Here is a 21205-nt window from a genome sequence, read left to right on the forward strand (position 1 = left end):
ACCTCCTTCCATTCCTCTGGTCTCCTTCCTCTTCCAAAATAATCCCCTTTCAGCTTTCATGGACATGAGAAAAAGCATCTGATATCTGTCTTCCTGAGTCTAGCATATTTTACTGAAGGTAATGATCACCAGCTCAACTGATCTTTCCCACAAGTGGCATGATTTTGTTCTCCTTTGTGGCTAAATAAAATTCCATCGTGTGTGCGTAATACATCAGATGATCCAATGTTTTGGCAATTGGGTATGCAGATGTATTTGTGGTCTGCTGGCTTAGATTCATTCAGTTACACAGCCAGGAATTAAAACACCTGGTATTTTTACTCTTAGAAATTTTAAAAACCTCTATCCTAATTCCTCTATTGGTTGCTCTAGCTTCTAACCCTACTCAAAACATGTATGTGTTTGGAAAAGGTTAGTTTTCAGCAACTGAATAAGACAGTGACTATTGATAAGTAACCCACAAATGGGAAGTTTTATCATCACATCAGATGGGAACACATAGGCAGGAAACAGAATAAGTGCCCCTACAAACAGTCAGCCACCCACACTCTAGACAACCTCGGAAATAGGAGGGGCAGGAGCTAGTTCCTGTCCATTGCAGCCTGTTCTTGCTACTACTGCTTTAAAGCTCTTTAGTCTTTGGATGGAGAATAACAAGTGGAAAGCAAAACTTTCCCAGCATCCCAGACTACCTATGTTCCCAGCCATGTGGGCACACGGCCGCCTTCTCTCCCTGCTGCCTTCTTTCCCACTGAGTTTTGTGTCACCAACCCTAATGTCCAATTGCAGCAGCCCTGATCAGTGCTCTCCCATCAACTAGGGTTCAGTGAGCAGTCATGTGACACTCTTCTCTAAGAGTAGCTCTGTGACCAAACAAAGGGAGTGTAGAGAATCACAGACACCAGAAATAGCCGAGTCCCACTGGGAAGCCAGCTCTTCCCCTTCCTGTCTGCATGACTTAGCTAGGGCTGCTATAACAAGGAATCACACAATGGATGACTAGCACAGAAAAAAATGCATTTCACCCAGGATTCCCAAGGCTGAAAGCTCAAGATCAAGATGTCAGTGAGCTTGAGTCCTTCTGAAGATTATAAGGGAAGGACTTGTTGAAGACTCTCTCCCTCATTCTTATAAATGGCCATTTTTGTGTTCATGTGTTGTTCTCTCTCCCTCCTCTCTCTCTCTCTCTCTCTCTCTCTCTCTCTCTCTCTCTCTCTCTCTCTCCCTCTCTCCCTCCCTCCTTCTCTCTCTCTCTGTCTTTCACAAACACACACACACACAAACACTTCCTTCAACTTCCACTTTTAGGGTACCAGCTCTATTGAACTACAGACAATCCTAATGGCCTCATTTTAACCTGACTACCTCTGCAGTCCTGATCTTCACATAAGATCATACCTAGGGATGAGGGCTTTGGCAGGAAGTGGGAGGAATAAGAGAACCACAGCATGGGAATAGGAGAGCATATACCCAGTTCATTCTACAATGCAGTCCTATAGCTGTAACCACTAAATCTCTAGTATTTCTTGGTCCGCTTTGACTTGTAGATTAGCAGTCCTGTTATTTCTAAGAACTAACCCTGAAACCAGCCCTGAGTTCTAGGACAAAACCCAGCAATAGCTAGATCTTTGGCTTTGAAATGTCATTTTGGTTCTTTCTCCAAGCTTTGGTTTTGAAATCCAAAATGGAGGAAATAATTTCTGCCTTGCTTTACTTCACTAAGCTATTGTGAGCATCTAATGAGACAGTAAATATGACAGCCTTGTGAAAAAACTAAGTGGGCCACAAATGGGATGAAGCATCACCGTGCCATTAGTAGTAGTGGGAAGAAAGGGATCTGCGGCTAGAAAGAGCCCTATCCACATCCTGGGAGCTGAAGAAACCCACTCTATTTACAAAGCTTTTCTTTTTTATTCCCCCCTAGAGAAAATCCCCGCAGTGTTCCCTACTTGTAGAATAGTTCCCTGTTTGGATGAATTACAAGTTTCATTCACTCCACAAGCATCCCAGCCTAACCTAAATGCATCCTGCTACATCAGAGATCATCTGTCTTCATTCTGATGTGGGGGGTGGGAGGGACTGCTCATACCACTCCCAACATCTTTGAGTGTGCCCTTTCTCAAAGTCAGCAGGCCTCTTGCCCAGCATTTGTCCTGTGCTAGGCACTAAGCCTGGTAGTAGAGGCTCAGGGCTGGAAAAGGACACTGTGAATCCTTCTGTTGCTCACAATTCAGAGCTCAAAAGTTCTCAGAGTGCCAAGCATCCCTTCTCCCTGTTCTGAAACCTGTTTCTGTGCACACAGCGCCAATTAAGCCTTTCTCCTCCTCCAACGGTGCCCTTAAAACAGAACTGCAAATGGCTTTATTTACACTATGCTATGAACAGTCTGTTTTTTAAAACAAGTTTCCATGAATCTTTGGAGAATCTTGGTAGAACTGCCACTGATGAAACCACTCAAAGCCTACTTGAAGAAGACCCCACATCAAGAGGTTCAAAACTAACATGTGTGTTTTCATGCTACTGACCATCTCAGTATAGAAAGAGACAGACTTGTGGCTGTGCTACCTGGCAAAGGGAGATGCCTGCTCTCTGTTTCTCCCCTAGTAACCTTGTTCTTTTGGCTTGTTGGTTGTCTCCCCAATACTTTCTGCTTCCTCCTTGGTCAATGTATGGTCAGTCTCTCTGACAATACTCTTCCTCCCCAGATGGGCACCTACATCTCCCTGCCTCACCCACTTATGTCCCTGCTGTGGACTTTCACCCATGAGTTCTAAATTAGCTACACAAATCTCTCCAGAGAGTATCCCAACTTTTTGTATACAACAAGCTAGCTAATCCCCACTTTGCCAGTCCTGCAGCTCACTTGCTCTCCAAAGGATCCAAATGGCTTCTCCCCACTTCCCAGCAATGATGCACCCAGAAAGCCTTCTCACTTAATAAATTTCTGCAGTGTGCTTATTAGCGCCTTGTAATGTAGCCGCCTAAATAATTAAGACTAACCCACACGTGTCAAATTAAATGAGCCAAGTACATTGAGAAATTACCTCGTCCTCAATTTCTTTTATTAATCAGAGCTTTTAAAAAATTTTTTTTCTTGCTCATTTACAAAAATCAAATATAGTCGGGGAGACTCTTACTTATAATAACTGTATGAGCGCACAGCTTCTCCTCTGCTGCTAACTCGGGAGGTTTCCTAGTATGTGACACATAAAATAAGTTAGATTGAATTGTAGGTACAAACCCTGTGGACAGTCAGATATGACAGGTCACTTGTATTTTAGTCTTTGGAACTAGTCTTCTTACATTTGCCTGAGAGTGTGGGAATCTGCCCAGAAAAGACAGAAAAACCATTGGTCAAATCATTCCAGCATCTTCTCCCTTCCTTCCTCGATGCTTCCCTGGAGTCCCTCCTAGGCTCAGTCTAGTAGCCAATGCCCCCACTCTCATCAGAAGCCACCACAGATATGCTTTAGGTAGGCATGAGTCAGTGGTAAATAGTAAAGGGACCATTAGCAATTACATTACTCTAGTAATGAACAATGTGCCTGACATCCTAATGGTCTTCCTAGTATCAACACCTGGACTTTATATGCAAGCTCAGGCAAAAAGCTAGTGTTGGCTGGAGCTAGAAGCCTCCTCACAGCCTGTACGTCCATTGGCCTCCTCTCTGCATGCTGCATTCCAGCCTTTTGGAGGTGGCTATTAGAAGGAATACACAAACATAGTAAGTAAACATCAAAGGGGCTTTGATCCACACTGCCCTTGACAGAGCAGGAGCCCCTGAAGAAAAGGCCAAGGCCCTGGATGGGGGAACTTAACATGTCAATTTGGGTGCCTGAGATGTGAAGTTGTTTGAAGTGAGGGCGGTTCAGCTGCATCTTCAGATGAGTGAGCTGGTGTGCAGGGGAAAGAAGGGAAGTGAGCCTTTGGAAACAGCCCCCTCAGATCTGCCTCTCTGCTCTTCACTGATAGTCAATAAATCCCTTTTTTAAAAATCAGGAGATCAAAGATGGTGACCTCCCTGGGCTACAGCATTCTACAACCACCTGCCAATCTTTGTTTTTCCCTAGGGTATAAGCCCCCCAGCTTAACTTGTCTTTTCTTGGGGTCCCTGCCTTTCTTTTTATGCTGAGGCTAGACCTCAGTGGCACCAGATGGATACAGAGCATCCTAAGCAGAGGCAGGAAGAGGAATTATTTCACTCAGTCTATTTCCTAATTCTCAAGCCATAGGGGGGGTGTTGGAAGGCCAAGGACACATCAATGTCATGGACAAGTGTGATAGCACTTAGTAGGAGCCTTTTTCTCTGAGAAAATAAGGTGGAGGCAGCCAGGTAGCAGAAATTCTGGCAAGATTGTGAGGAAGTGATGAGATGCAATCATATGTACTGTAGAATACTATCACATGCCCATTTGTCAAGTTTAGGGCAGCTGTCATGGTTTTATGACTTCTGAAAAAACAGGTAGAGATGAGGAGTCAAACACATCAAAGACAGTCCCTCAACACTGTTGAGCCTCCTTCCCCCCATCTGTGTATCACATGAACAGCAATAACCCATCTGCATACCATAAAACATTGCTATGGGAGTTAAAAATTAAAATGGATATGAAGCTGTCTCAGAGCCCATGAAGTGCCCAAGACAAATCAGAACTAAAAGCCAAAAGAGTGGATAGCTTGCCCTCTAGTGAAGTAGATATACTCAAGTATAACACTCACACAATAGAAACAGGTTTATAAAATGCTCTGCAATGTAAGATGATGTCTTTATGCAGGAAGGCGGGTACACCACCCAGGACAAAGAAGCAGTAACACATGGGAACCAGTCACACACTTTTTATATTATTTGCCACTATGCTGCAAGAGATAGTATCAGGCATTTGATACTCAGAGTTGCTTTTCTATCTTGTTCTTCTGGGAAAGTCAACATGCTATGAGTCCTTCTGTGTGTGTGTGTGTGTGTGTGTGTGTGTGTGTGTGTGTGGGTGTGTGTGTGTGTGTGTATGAACACTGCTGACCCCTGTGCTCTAAGTCTGAACTTCCCAAGTCCTAGATGCTGCTGCTAACCAGTGCCTGCTCATAGGGATACACAAAAGTCAGCAACTGCAGAATCCCACCCTTCCTGAAGGTTGAGCACATCCTGTCTACCCAGCATCTCTGTGTCTTCTCCTGTTCTCACTATTTCCCCTTGGGTCTCCACTTTGTTTGATCATGCTGTCCCACTCTGGACACTACTACGTCTTCCTATTTAGCTAGTTTGTCCACAGTCTCAATGTGACCTGGCCATGGTCCTCAATCTTAAACCATAAAAAGTTTCTATAGCTCAGAATAACAGTTTTGAGGATGCATTCCAGAGCCTACCTTTAAAATCCTGACTTCGGTGCCTAAAAAGACTTCTTCCTTCGTATGTCTGTAGATGGAAGTAGTAGAAAATGGGAGGCACAATGCTCTGTGCCTCACATGATGCTGTGAGAGTCTAGCAAGAACTATTATTGCCTTTAAGCTGTGCCTGGTATGTAAGTGTTGTAGAAACGTGTTCTAAATAAGTATTCCTGCTTATCCACAGCCGCATGCTAAGGAGTCTCTCACACATGACCCATTCCCAACTCACCCACCTATCCTTTCCTTCCAGAGCTTGGCCTCCAGAAGAGAGGATGCTGTCTGGTGCTGGGCTACATGGCCAAGGACAAGTTTCGAAGAATGAATGAAGGTCAGTGAGAACCTCCCCACCCCTCAAGGGTAACACAGTGAGGGGAGGGTTACAGTTATGCCTACAACTGTGCTGCAGAGGGACCTGGACAAGGAACACAAAACTACTCAGGAAGGAGAGTGGGAGGCTCAGCTCCATCTTCATGGTGATATTTACAAAGGAAAGAACAGCTGGTGCCAAAGCATGTGGTGGTGATTCAGTATTTTTCATTTGCTATGTTCTCTTCCCCCCACCACCACGTGCCCCTTCCTTCTCTTTCTATTTTTGCCCTACCTTTGCTCTTCTACCCACTTACCCAGCCCATTAAAATCTGCTTCTGTTATCTTTCTAATTCAACATTTTCCCTCCTTCTCTTGAATCATTCTTATTTCTTAAATTGACAGCACCTTATACGGCACTCAGGAGAATCATACAAAATAAGGCAGAGCCTGCCTTTGGAAGGCTGACTGCTTTCCCAACCCCACAGACTGACTTCTGTCTCCTACCCAGGGGTTCTACCTTCCTCAAGCACTGGGCCAGCATATGTCCCAGAGGACCTGAGGAATGTATTGACTTTGACATGTGGACTGGGATGTGAGAATATCACTGTCACTTATGGGTCTGCTATAATAAAGAGCCAATCCTCTCTATCCCCAGCCATCTGTCTCCATGCAGCTAATAACCCTCTTCATCAGATGCCACAGACTGTTTGTCAGGGTTCAAAAGCAGATAAACAATGTCTGGGGGTGCCATTTATTCATTAAAGTCAGACAAATGAAGTCTTGGCTTCCTACCGCCAGCCTGGCCTGCCATGAGCTGCCCCCATTGGGGCTCATAGCCCCTGTAGCCTCTTTTCCACTCCAGCCAAGAAAGAGGCAGAACACCCCCTAGGGCGGCCATGAGTTAGACTGTACAGCCCAGTGGCTTCTCCCTCTGTTCAACAGCTGCCTGTCCTCCCAGCTTACCATCTATGACACTCATGCCTCTGCACACGGCCCAGACCAGAATCCTGGGCTAGTTGTAGGCTTGTCACCAGAACCCATCAAGACAACAGTCTGCTAGAAGTTAGATGAGCTCAAGCAAGTCCAGGAAACTCTTATCACTTACGCTCACTGACTGCCTGTTCAAGAAACCAACAAGCTTCCGGCAGCCACTTATCTATAGGAGCCCGATGGCTGAGCACAGCCAGGGGTTGGGGCTGCATACTTTGTGTCAAGCCCATCAGTCTTTTTCGTTGGCTTTTTTTTCTTTCACATAGCCCTCTCAGTTTTCAACACTGCAGCCCAGAAGAGAGAGGTAGGCAGTAACTTCTAATTTGTGGAAACTGACAGCATGACTCTGTCCGTGGTGCTGAATAGACATGTTCTCTTTCTGGAGATGCTCATTACAGAAACAGAGGCTAGGCTCTTAGGGATTGGGCAAGTCAAAAAAAAAAAAAAAAAAAAAAAAAAAAAAAAAAAAAAAAAGAAAGAAAAAAGAAAAAGAAAAAGAAAAAAAGAAAAAGAAAAAAAAGAAAGAAAAGAAAAGAAAAGAAAAGAACAAAAAGGCCAGGAACTGGGCTGCATTAGGTTCTTGAAGCTCCAGGTGTCTGACCTTAGCTACTAAGTGACCAAGAAAATGAAGGAATGGATGCTGAGCAAGCTGAGCCAACATGGTGTGTTTCAAGTCTCAGATAACAAAATGGAGGTAGGCTAAAGGGGGTCAAGACAGAGGTGTAGAACAAGCCATATGCAGTGTGTTAATTCTGAATCTGGAAGGGTTCAAGTCACAATCGAAAAAGAGGAGAGGGATTTTCTTCCAAGCTAACCAGCCTTGTTTCCCAAGTGCCAGACAGCCTTGATTCCCAAGTGCCAGACAGCACATTTTCTCTCCTCTAAAGCCCATGTGTTGTTTAAGCAAGCAAATGAGAGGCGTGCTCTGCTTGGGAGCTCTTAAACCCCACTTGCAGATAAGAAAGACATCCACAAGCACAGGGACTGTTTTATGGTTTATAATTATCTCATAGCAATACTGAAAATAATTATAACTCCTCCATATTAATAATTGAATAGGAATAGCAGTCATGACATCGATCAAGCAACAGAACTCTTGGCTTGTGCCAGACAATGCACCTTGGTATGATTTGAACAATTGGTAAAGCAGTAAAAAAAAAGTAATTATTATTTTTCTCCAAGTGGTCAGAATTCTTAAGCTATTGAGACAATTAGCTACTTCTTCAATTAGAAACAAAGTGGTGATTGTTTTCTTTCCATTTCAGAATAAATATAAAATCTTTGCTTGTGCTGTATTAAAGCATATTTGCTCTGTTTAACAGCATCTAATAGGGTATCTGTCACCAAGTGAGATTCCTGTTTCATTTGTTTTTTTGTTAATTTTATATCTCCTTTTATTTTATTTTTCCTCCACCACCAACCCCTCCTCACTACATTCCAAAAATAAAAAATAAAAAAATAAAAAAACAACCAACGTAGGAGAAGGAGCAAGAGGAAAATAATGAATGAACAAGAGCTTTATAGATCTGGGGCTTGTCATAAGTTAGAATAATCACAATTGGTGCTGTTTAGCTACACAAAGCAATAAAAAGAAGATGCTATTCAAAGATCATTTCAGGAAGCATGTGATAGTCAACGAGAGAGCTGCTCTATTTGGGAGTGCCTAATAGCCTCTTGGAGAATATATGTAACATTCTCAGGAATGGGGCGGGGGTTAGTAAATGTTGTGGGGGCTGGGGAATTTTCTGTTTAAATTCGACAACCTTGAGATCCATTATAGACACAGGTAAAAATTAGCTAAGGACAGAAGGGTTAAATACAGGCTGGGCACAGAACGTCAGAGTTGTCTGATATCATTGTCTTCATGACATTAAGAACTCTGTGTTTTAAAGGAACTGTTGGAAAGAGATTGTTTATTTATTCATCAAGCAATCATTGAATACCATAAAAATGATACCAATTTTTCATAATAAGTGTCAGGCTGCATTATAAGTACTGGAGCTGTTAAAAATGAATAAGACATAGTGCCTGCCCACAAAGAGCTAACTGCAAAATCACAAGGCATGTCTCACTGAAAACATCTCTGAAAAGAGCACCTGCTCATACCTCACCTAAATCAGAGCCCCTCTCCCTTGCCATATGCCCCACCTGGGACAAACAGTCTGTTTTCTTTTCAGTCTGTATCTCAATTTGTGATGATGTAGCTACTTCCTACTTGTGTATTTTTGGTACCACCTGTGTGAGAGGGAAGACCTCAGGTCAATGTTTTTAAATCCTAGAGACTTAGCTCAATGACTCACACATAGGAAGAGTCACAGTAAATTACTTAAGTAAGTGTTTAATAGAGGAACTTGGAAGGCAGTGGCTGATGGATCTCTGAATTTTTCACCAACCTGGTTTACATAAAAAGTTGCAGGTCAACCAGGAGAGTATGATAGGACCCTAACCAGGGTTGTCTCCACATCTTCAGCAGCACCTTAGTCTGTAGCTTTCCTTTAGTTACAGGTTTAGATGCATCTCAAGACCCAGGCAGAGTGAATTGCCAAGAAAACTGTCCTTGCCCAGGGGAGTATCAAAGGCAGAACATTATAAAAAGATATACCATGTAGGGCACAAGTCCCTTAGGAAACAGAGAGTTTTGTGAGGCTCATATTGAGAAAACTAAACAAAGAAGGGTGTGGTGCTTAAAGGAGAGAGGAGGCTGGGAAACCTTGGCCTCCCTTTTGTGTAGCCCCTGCCCCAACACTGGGGTGGGCCTGCACAGGTGGGTTTCCTCCACAGATGTGCCCTCTTGAGCTACAGAGAGGGGCAGACAGCAAATTCCCAGGACATTCAAAGTCCCTGTGTGTGACTGCTTCTTTCTGTTCAGTGAAGAGAAAGTGGCTGTGCCTCCCAGGTCTGTCCCATCTTCCCAGGAAGGACAACCCAGTGGTTAGCACAAATGCCTTATGCTAACTGAACACTCTGGTCACCTGGAGCACCCAAGCAAGATGAAGGCAGATGCCTGGCCCTGACTCAGCCCACAGCTCCCAGGGCATCATCGTGCTAGCTCTGGTTCTATGAACAAGTGAATGGCCACCATAACTCCTGTCCTTATATCTCAGTTCTATACGGGAGATGGAACCATAAAGGATGTGAACTCATAGTCTTCTATAGGGAACTTGAAGTTCTTTGTGATGGTAGAGGGGCCCGTTCTTCCTTTAATAAGTATAAAACAACCATGGTCTACTCTCTCCTAAAAGAGATGAAAAGAAATAATAATAACTGACACATAGTTGGAGAAAAATATATGGAGCCAGGTGTGGAATCTTGTCCTGGCAAGACTTTGGGCATCTAGAATTCAACCTTCTCAAACAATACCAATTCCAACAAGCAAATGCCAGTTTGTTTTTCTGATGCTATGAATAAACAGGGGACAAGAACAACTTGGGAAGAAATGGTTTATTCATCTTACAGTTGAGGGGAGCCAGGGCAGGAGCTCCAGGAAGGAGCATGGAGGCAGAAGTCAAAGAAGAGTGCTGCCTACTGGCTTGTTCCTCATGACTTACATAGCTTGTTTTCCTGTGTATAAGGAAACCCCAGGACCACCTGCTCAGGCATGGCACTGCCCACAGTGAACTGGGCCCTTCCATATCAATTATTAACCACAAAACACTGCCCCTACAGACTTTCCCACAGGCCAACCTGATAAGGGCAACTCTTCATTTGAAGCTTTACCTTCCCAGGTGACCACAGTGCATATCAAAACTAACCAGGCAAGACTCTGAGTTGTGATAATGCATCTGACCCTCACCTGTCTCTTAATGTTGCATGCCCTGGTGAACAAAGGCTTCCTGGACACTAAGCCAGTTTTAAGTTGAGCGGTTTTGCCAACTGCCCCCAAAAAACACTTGGGAGTTTCTTTCTCCTACCTCTCCTTGAAGAGAAGATAGAGGTCATGGTTGGCTTGAATGCCACCCAAGCTGCAAACTAACTACACTTCCGTCTGTGCATGGCAGAAGCAGAAATAGGTAGCCAGGGACCTCTGCCCAAAGCCTGAATTTAGGAAAGAGGAGTCCCGCTTGTATAGACAGCTCCACAGGGACTCCTGCAGACCAGTTTGGCTCATGCAGAGGGCACACAATCATTTTCCTGAGAGCATTCCTGAGGTACCTGCCACAGTCCCTGGGATGTTGGCTAATACTGTCATTTTGTTAGTTGGTGCTTTGGGGTGCATATTTTTTTCTTATTTCATTTTTCTTGATGATGTGTCTTTCTCCACTGGGGCTACAAAGCTGGTTATTTGTATAACGTCCCTGTTTATTATTTATGGCAAGACTCAGGCTTCCAGGGCACTTTATGATTGTTATTTAATTCACTCGGCATCTTGGAGCTAGAGACTAGCTATTGCCATTCTCCTGCGACAGTCTGATGGAAGATTCTATAGTTTGTCCCAGGCTTATTCCATCAGCCATCATTCCTACAGAAGACCTGTGTACCCAAGGCCAGAGGGGTCCCTCGGCTGCACACCATGCCACATTACTTTGTAAACTTCCCTTCCCCTTCCCACCTTTGCATCCTTGTTTCACTATGTCCTGTGGATTTTACCTTCTAGGTGCCTTCCAAATCTCTCCCTCCCTCCCTCTCCCTCTCCCCCTCTGTCTCTCCCTCTTTCTCTCTCACTCTCTCCATCCCTCCCTCTCTCTCTTCCTCTCTCCCTTTTTCTCTCTCCCTCTCTCCCTCTTTCCCTCATTCCCTCTCCCTCTCGCTCTTCCTCCCCCATTCTCCCTCTTCCTCTCTCCCTCCCTCTCCTGCACTCTCCCACTCTTCCCCTCCCCTCTCTCTCCACCTCTCTTCTCCTGCATCCTCTCCCTCCTTACCTCTCTGTCTCTCCTTACCTCTCTTTCTTCATTACATTCAATCAGCCTCTAACCCATTTCTTCATCACACACAGCCGAAGCCATGCTTCGACATGCAAATGTGTTATTATGTTCTGGAAAATATTTCAATGGTTTTCTATTGCTTTTAAGCCTATTTAAACCCTCCCTGTGACCTTTAAAGCTTTACACAATCCGATCCCTGCACTCTTCAATCACATGGCCCTTTTTTCTCCTTCTCAGGGAAGCCATTCTCTACTACACAGGACTTTGGTGTCCTTGGTCCCTTTCTCAGAACATACATCATCCCCAATACATCCATCTCCCTGCCCTTTGCATGTTAATTCTTGCTTATCATCCAAACCTTAGCTCCAGTATCTTTCCCACCAAGTCTTCCTCTGATCTGTCCTCCCCAGGCTAGGCGACGTTTGTGTGCTAGATGATCTTTTAGTCCTGCCCTCCAGAATTCTTACCCCTATACAAATGTAAGTTCATGTTACAGTTGCTTCACGAATAAGTAAGCTCCATTAGGTCAGTTATGTCTCAGGGGGCCTAACTCAAATGTTTGCACCGAATGGATACAGGTAGAAGAAGAAGCATAAGAGCCGGTTCTGGCCCTGGGACAATGTGGAAAGAAACATGAGCATGCACCTGGAAACAAGAAAACTGTCTCAGGAAAGTCACGTGACTTACCCAACATGACACAGCCAGCTTAGGGGCAGGCACTGAGACCAGGACCCAAATCTAAGCATCAGTGAAGTCTGGGGTAACACAACTGAGTGTATCAATGGCAGGGGTAGGGGTGCGGTGCCTAATCAAGTGGGTTAGGGTATGCTTTGAAAGAGACAGTAGCACGAATCTCTGGGGGAAAGAAGTAGGTTCTTCTGAGAGTGCCATGAGAAAACACCCACGCTCACCCCACAGCTCAGCTCCATACCAGGCTCTGAACCCTGAGCCAGACATGTGCTCTGTCTCCAGCAACACTGCTGGCCACCTGGGAAAAACCGTTCCTCACTGCCAGTTGTTTGGAAGCCTGTTTCGGTCTAAGTATTGCATTTAGCAGTGTGACCCATGAGCCTAAAGGTCAACAGTGGAGCTTGGGAGTCAGAGAAATCTAGATGTAATCCCAGCTGAAGTCATAATAGGCTTGGAGGCAAGTTATCATAGATTCCTGAGGCTAGCAGGAGGCCAAAGGTCATCTACTTGATGGCTCCTCAGACTTTTCCCACTTGCTTACCTTTTGTTTATGTGACTCTACAGATATGGAAATGTTTAAATGAAGCATTTCTATGACTCCAGGTATATAGGTGCGTAAACTAAGCATTTATTAATGGCAGACCATGAAATCATAAAGGAATTAATGTTTCTTAATCTTTGATACACACATAATTTTACCTCTTATTAAAAACAAAGGCAAATCTGTTGGCTAATGCGATAGGTGTGCCTGTTTATTTTTACATAAAGAATTCAATCTTGGCTAAATATTTGCTGCTGCATGGTGTGGAACATTTCCAATGGTTTTCGGATCAGTATTTTGATCTTAAAATTGTCAGAGCTGAGAATTCTGTTTTGCATAAGCATACCATGTCACACAGCAGAAGTATATTTAGTGTACTTGAGAAATTGTTGGAAATTCTGTTCTAATCCCAAGCCAAAGTTCATTTTATGTTTTCTGTTGTTTTTTCATTAAAACTAAAATCAGCAATTTAAATAACAATTTTTAAGATCAAACACTCAGATTCAGTACAATCCAAAGACACATCACTTTGATACTTGCACATCAAGGAATGAGGGTAGAAAAATATTGAAGCTTTTGTCTTTCATGATTAAATGGTTATGTTTCTGTGAGAGCAAAAGCTTTGTGTGCACAGTAAGGACAGCACCATTTGTAACACTCGGTCATCTCAGAACTGAGCTGAGGTGGGTGACTCGGAAGCACTGGGTGGCACTATGTGGGATGACAGTGTGCAGTGTTCAGAACCAAGGCTGCAGTGCCCCTGACAGATGTGACACAGCTGAGTCCTGCCAAAAACACATCATTCACTGCATGATCAGAAACCTTTCATTGATGCCAAATTTCCTATTACCTCTGCATATAACCCTCTTACAACAGCCCCTCCCCCAGTGGTGTCATGATCCAGTTTAATAAGCTGGGATGTTGTGCATACCAACTTTTGATGGTTCAACATACTTTTAGGTTCCACTGGATGGAAAGAACTTCACAAAAAGTGGAGCTGGACACTTAGGACTGACCACCATTTATCCAGTGGCTCTCAGCCCTGTGGCATGTGGAGGTGGTCCTTGCTCCCAAAGCCATCAGCCACATGATGTGGTAGTAAGTATCACAGCTGCCTGCACCCAAGTATGAACAATCCGCTGTGGCCAGAGAGGACACTCTACTCAGCCAAAAGACATGCGAGGTCTATCCAGGGCATCTTCTTGGAGAATCCGGCACTTGGCTGCTTTCCTTAAAGAGGCCAATGCAACCGATGCTTGACTCAAAACAAAAAACACGCCCTTGCCATGGCTGTGGGTGCCCATGTCCTCTGTCAGGCTCTCATAAAGAGATTTGAAATTTATTATATATATATATATAATATTATATTTTTATAATAATTATATATATATATATCTTAGCTCCAAAAGTCTTCATCCTAGTGTCCCACCTGTACTAATAAGGGGTCAAGTGACCTGGGAAGCAGCAGTTATTGGCAAGCTATTCAGGTCTCCCCCATGCTGTGTCTTGAGGAGACCTCCTCTCGCTTCTCTGCCTCTCTGCCCTCTTCTAGTCCCAAAGCTCCATCACTGAACTCACTAAATGCTGAGACCCTCACTCCAGGCCCCTCCCCCAGAGTCTGGAGAAGGCACAGGAGAGTGGAAATAAACGAGTCGCCTAATGGCCTGTGGTGCCATACAGTTCTCAGAGCTGTGTGGCAGAATGAGCAGGTTTGGGGCTGAGATGAATTACCCAGGACTTTATTGAGGGGAAGTCAATAAAAATCTGAAGGCACTTGTAGCAACTTCTCAGGGTGGCCATTGCACAGCGCCAGGTCCAGCACTCTGAAAGCAGCAATGAGACACTGTTTCCCTCCTCTCCTTCATCCGCTTCTTCCTTGTGCCTTTCTTGCTGAAATATATTTGTTTCTATGGAAACAGTGTTGTTACTGGTATGGGAGGAGTTTAATGACATTCAGAAGTACCAAATCAAGTCCATTTATATAATGGTTTGAAATACACATAATAGCCTATGGAATGTAGGACACGGTGACAGTTTCAGTAACTGCATACCGAGTTTGGGATAAATAGAGCAATGTAACAGTTTCCCACCTCTGAGTCAAATGGACTAGGAATAACCACCATTCTTAGCAGTAAAGAGTAACATATCTCAACTGCTATACACGAATGGATCTTAAAATAGGGCACAAGCCACTCCTCTCTTGTTGAGGAAAGATGCTAGGCCACGGTTCCTCTTCACCCAGCAAGGTGTGGCCCAGTATCATGTGTCATGGGTGGAGAGGTGAGGGCAAGGTTGTGGATGATCTCAGGCCTAGAAAGAGGCAAGCTTCCCATCCAACACCCCTTAATCCACCACTCTGGCTAGCCTGCTGCTCTCAGTGTGCTGATGGCTGCACTTGGGTCTGCTCTGAAAGTTCATGTCTGTTTGCTTTGAGGATTTATCAGGTGCTGACTGTGTACTCAGAGCTGTGGAAGACATGGGAGAATATTCTCACTTTGCCAAGTTACCCCAGAGGCACATTTAAATGTGATCGTTTATCTGCAGGAAAAGAAGGGTACCAAAGTGATCTTTCAAAAACTGACATGGAAGAATGGAGCCAACATAGGGGATCACCCCGCCTGTTATCGCTACAGACAGTCAGAGCCTAGATTTGTAAGAACTCTGAGACATGCCATAGAAGGATCAGACAAAGTTGAGACCCCAGTAGTGAGACATTTACATACTATCTCCTAAGGTAAATTGGTTGGAAAGTACTTAAGGTTCATACACAAGGGATGGGAGTGTTAGCTTCCAACCCTCTTGCTGCTCCCACCACCTCCTATTTGACATGAATACCACCCAAGAGAAACCTTTTAACAGTAGAGCTCACCAAAACTGGGAATCAGAAGCTGTTCCACCGATTCTGAAATGGTACAGCCCAGAGAGCCAAGGGGCTCCAACAGAACTGGTAACTCCCTTCAGAAACTGAGGTTCGGTGAGAGATGAATGGCTAGTGACAGAAAAAAGTGAGGTGAGAAAGCCAAAGAGATGTACTGAGAATGTTTTCTTGGGGTGCAGCAGTAGATAAAGCCAGTTCTGACTGCAGCAGTACTGGGGAACTTCAAGAAAGAGAGGGGACCAGAAAGAACCCATGAGAATATAAGATCAAAACGTCACTTTTATATGCTCGTATCATTTTCCACCAACCACATCAAAAATGCCATCCCCCTTTTAAAAAGCTTATTTTATGCATATGAGTCATTTGCCTGTATGTATGTATGTATGTATGTATGCATGTGTGTGCACCACATGCATACCTGGTGCCAGCAGCAGCCAGAAGAGGTCATCAGATCCCCCTGAAACTACAGTTACAAATGGAAAGGCACTAAAGATCCTCCCCATGAGTGCTGAGAATTGAGCCTTGTTCTTCTAAAACAACTGCCCTCAGCCTGTGGGCCATGATTCTTTGAGGGGGTCACATACCAGAGACCTGTATATCAGACATTTACATTATGATTCATAACAGTAGCAAAATTACAGTTAGAAAATAGCAACAAAAATAATTTAAGTGAGCATTATCATACAAGAAAAACAGTAGGGCAGGAGAGATGGATGGCTCATGGATTAAGAGCAATGATTGCTCTTCCAGAGGTTCTGAGTTCAGTTCCTAGCAACTACATGGTGGCTTGAAACCATCTATAATGAAATCTGGTGCTCTCTTCTGGCAGGAAGGCATACATGCAGACCAAACAATATACATAATAAATAAATAATTTTTTAAAGTCATAGCTGCCTGTGATAAGGACCAGTCAAGTAACATGGGTGAACAGCATAGATTATAAATAAAATGGTGTGCTATTTGCATGAAGCAAATCAAAGAAAATATATATACTCTTAAAAAATTTTAACAGCCAACAAACATTGCATACATTTTCTGTAAAGATAAGTTACTACACGTGATGGCCGTGTATGTGCTATGGGAAAATACAAAGTGCTGTAGTACTTACTGCTCCAAGTGGATACTCAGATTCAATACCACTTGTGCAGAGATCAGAAGTACTGGGAGAGGGATAGCCTGTGGGAGAAATCACAATGATGAGTATTCATAAGCAAATCGTAAATGCAATGTCAAAAGGAAGCAGTTGGGATGATCCCCTTGCTGACCTGGAGAGTGACAGTCTGCACTCAGCATAGATGAGTTCAGCCTCCCAAATCACGTCAAGAGATGTCATGGGAGGACCTTGATAGGGGGCACTGTGCCCTGGCATGTAGGAGAACCAATTCCCCTTCTACAGACCAGCTGGGTAGCCTTGGGCATGTCACTAACCATGCTGAATCTCCATGTCCACATTATACAACCCTGAGCATTGTGAAGGCCAAATCTAAGCTCAGCTATTTGAAGAGGGTTTTGTAATGCACATAAGTGGGAGAGAACATGACTCCCCTATTCACTCAGCTAACATTGGTTGACCATGTGCCAATCAATCACTGCTACACAATTCTTAGTCTTCATTTACTCTGTACCATGTTCATCACTTTAGACACACTAGCTTGTTTAAGGATCGCCACAGTCTAGAGGGATAGATATACTGAGCCCCGTTGTCCACGGGAGGAAATCAAAATCAGGAGTAAAAAATAACAAAGCCATCCAGCCAGTAAGTAACAGAAACCAGCACTGGATCAGCTAAGACTCCAAGTTCTATAGTAATTACCACACCTTTCTCTGTGTTTTTCTGCAGAGCCTTATCCTTGCGGTGAGCCTTACACTCTGACCCTGCCCAATCCTCCTTCCCATGTACATTCCCATGGTTCCCAGCTACCAGGTCTACTGATCACTCATTAGGCGCCTTGGAGCCTCCTTCCTTCATGCTTCACCCTCCTCTCCTCCTCTTCTTCCAGGCCTCTCTTGACTATCTATCCTCTGCAACACAGTCATCTGCTGTTCTAATTTTCATCCCAGTTCAAGACCTCAGCTTCCCAAGTCCCCGGGGAATGAGTCTCACTCCTTTAGAGCAGCCACTGGCTATGTGAAAACCGAACACTTCCCATAACTCAAAAGTCTTCAGAATACAAAGCAAGGACAAGTGGGGGAGTGCTAGGGTAACGTACAGCCAAATCTTACCAACTCCCGACAGATGTCTCCCGAGACAAAGCCAAATGACCTTTGGTGCCAGCTTAGAACTCCTGACTCCACCACATAGTACAAGGACACAGTGCTTCTGCAAATCTCTTCTCTACAGGGCACGGCAGTGTTATCTTGGCTTGCTCCTTCTCCAGAGATGAAGAGATTGTTTTAAACCTGCCGCCCCACCAGCTCTGCTCCTAGCTTCCAATGCCATTAAGTTTCATTATAACAAATAAACACCACAATGACATTTATAAGTTACCACTGAGCACAGAAGCACAAATATGAAGCAGATAAACTGCATTTGATCCAAATAATTACTGCAGGCAATATTGGGCTTAGTCTGAGCTGGCAGCCGGCTACAGAGTAATTTATTAGATTGCGTAAGGCAATGTTGCACGTTGAGTTTTTCATTATTGTGTCTCTTCCCCTCTCTGTGGCCTAAATAGGTTACAGGAGTTTAGACAGTGCACGGCCAAACTAAGACAGACTTTGTTCAAGCAGATTAGGGCTGGGAACGCCATCCAAGGTCCAGGGATGGCTGCTTCCCAAGCAACACTTATACTTGTTCGAGAAGAGAGAACTGAGATTATGTTAATGTTGCCAGGCAAGAACAGCTCCCTGCTCTCCCTACCCACTGGCCCAGATACAGAAAGGGGCCCCATGGAGGGCGTCAATGACAGGCTAGATGCATAGCCAGGTTTCTTCAGCAGACTCTGGCCAAAGACCTTTTCAATCAAAAAACCCCTCCATAACCCTAGGTGGCCGTGGGCAGTCCCACAGCTCAGTCTCAGACCTATCCTCCTGCAATGAATAAAAGAAAGGAAGCAATCTGCTGCCAACCCTGCAGAACAAAGCAAGGAGAGCTGGCGACAAGCAGCCTCTTCTCTGCCAAACCTGAACTCATAAAGTTTTGATTCAAGGGGTTACAATGCCTCCTATTCGGCATCCCTCCTGCCCTACTCTCCCAGCCTGAGTAAATTACCCAATAAGCAGCAAGGACCTGTAGTTATGGTGCAGTTAAATGGTATTTGCCCAGTAAATTCTGAGCAGAGTACTCACAGTGATATACAGTAACTAATTACGGACATGAATTCTCTCCCCAAGACGCCAAGTGTTACCAAATATTGCTGCATTTAGGGGAGGAGGTTTCAAAGCTGCTCTCCTCTCTCCAGTGAAGCCATGAGTAACTCTGCTATTATAGGACCCATAAGCATCTCCAAGGGCCCTCCATCTAAAAAATAGAGATGTCTTGAAAGGCAGGAAAGCATGGACCACTCTCCCAAGATGGCAACCAACAGTGGCTCCCTGATCCCATGGCCCACAACACAAGGTTTTGAGTAGGAACCAGCCAGCCCTCCCTGAGTTATTGACCAACAAATTAGCAGCCCCGCACTGTAGTAGCTATTGCAAAGGCTCACAGCTCCAGCAGAGCAGGAAATGGAAGCCATTAGTCACTAAGCTCAGGGCTGAGCTGAGAAAGCTGTCGAAAAGGACCAACTTCCATATCAAAGGATGTGCCAAGAAAAGTGGAAGTGACCATTCTAAACCAGGTGTGATGGAGCATGCTCTTAATTCCAGTACTCAGTAAGTGAAAGCAGGAACATTATGAGTTCAAGGTCAGTCTGAGCTACATCATGAGAGCCTACTGAAAGAGAAAGAGGGAGACAGAAAGTAGAGGGTCAAGGGAGGTAGCTTAGTCAGTTAGAAAGGGTTTGCCATGCAAACATGAAGACCTGAGTTTAATCCTGAAAATATATGTCAAAAAGTTAGGCATGGAAGCACATACCTGTAATCCAAACACTGGGGAGGTGGAGGCAGGAAGGTTGTTGGCCATAGGGACCTCCAGTTCTATGAGTGGTTTTCCCAAAAAAAACAAGGTAGGTCAAATGCTGGTCTCTAGATATCTAAATATCTGGTTCACAGATACACAAAGAAGAAAATTTAATGTTCATTCCTTAGACTGGGTACAGAAAATGCTCACCCTAAATTAATGTTTATGGGGCTCAACTAAGCCCCAATGGCACATGGGAGTATTGCCCTGATCTAGAATTGGGGAGGGTTATACACGTAGGGTATAAAGCAGATGGTCTATCATTTTCACGTCTGTTCTTAGAGCATATCTGCAGTGGTTAGAGGGCTCAGTACTCTGACCCCTAACAGAGGTGAACCTCCCCCTGAACTCAGTACAGCTGTGTATACAAAGGCCAGCACTAGAATCAAAGAATCCAAATCTTGGTTCCATTTTCCATCACCAATGACCTTAGAACAGTTATTTGTCCTCTCTGAGCTCCAGGTTCCTCTTCCATGAAATGGAAAAGGCACTTTCTATGTCTCCAAATTGCTGTGGAAATGGTCAGCCTGCCCACATTCTAGGAACTCTGCCCGATCCACTACATCTCCATATGGTCAACCACCTATCTTTGGGGATACCAGACACCAGCCTAATCCTCCTTGGAAGGAAGAACCCAGCTCCTATCCTCAGCACCCTCAAAAGTCTGTACACCCCATCTCCTTCTTCCTATGTGCTTTTATTATAAAACTTTTATTTTATACACAAGCTTATACCAAACTTTTGAAAGACATAGGTATCTGTTACAAGTTGGCTGTGTTTTCTTGGCTAATGCCTTTTTGGGCAGAAACAACTAATGAAAGCCCTCTCAAGGGTGTTTCTTTGACAGTGACAAAAAAGTCAGAGTGTTGGGGGGGGGGGAGAAGATGAGTAGGGATGGGCATTGCTACAGTGGGACAGTTGGCTTTGAGCCTTAGCTTCTCAAGTTTCTACTTGGGAGGCTGGTGATCAACCCTTCTCCATGGGGTACCGAGAGGATTATTTAGTAAGAAAATATATGGGAAGTGCTCTGTGAAGCATGAAGTATATACAAAAGTTCGCTGTGGCTAATATCCCAAACCAACCAGAAGACAGCCCAGAATCCCAGGGCAGTGACAAAAATCACTTTTTAAATTAGGACACATATATAGTCAGCTCTCAATTATCTGCTGGCAAATTGTCCCCATTCCTGGCAAATGCTATCACCAAGTCTGCTTAATGAAGTCCTCTGTTAACATTTCACAGCTTCTTATTCTGCTCTTATTTGCATGGGACCCAAAGGGAATGAAAGTCCTTTAAAGGCAAAATCTGTTAATATCCCCAGTCTCTCTTAGGGCAGGTGTAAGCCAGAGAGATGACAAAAGAAAGAGAGTGTGGCTAACACTAAGTTTGGACCAATATAGAAGTAATGATGTCTACTCATCTGAGGAGGAAACAGGCAGGGAACCCCATCATCCGAGTGTGAGTTTGTTTTGAGTATTAAAAATTCCTAGAGAAAT

The 21205-nt window shown here is 44.3% G+C and overlaps 1 protein-coding gene across 3 annotated transcripts in view; it reads left to right on the plus strand.

Annotated features, from left to right (window-relative positions):
- Positions 1 to 21205, plus strand: part of KIRREL3 (kirre like nephrin family adhesion molecule 3) — a gene marked incomplete at both ends in the record, with an annotated part of 535014 nt that overhangs the window by 406725 nt on the left and 107084 nt on the right. For 2 of the 3 annotated variants that reach the window (XM_080929684.1, XM_080929686.1), the window contains one exon: positions 5630 to 5707. The exons of the other annotated variant lie outside the window; for it this stretch is intronic. In XM_080929684.1, the coding sequence (XP_080785810.1) occupies positions 5630 to 5707 (78 nt within the window). The remainder of the gene's footprint in view (positions 1 to 5629; positions 5708 to 21205) is intronic. 3 annotated transcript variants of the gene reach the window in all.

Source organism: Micromys minutus (genome assembly GCF_963924665.1).
Source record: "Micromys minutus genome assembly, chromosome: 16".
NCBI classification, from domain to species: Eukaryota; Metazoa; Chordata; class Mammalia; order Rodentia; family Muridae; genus Micromys; species Micromys minutus.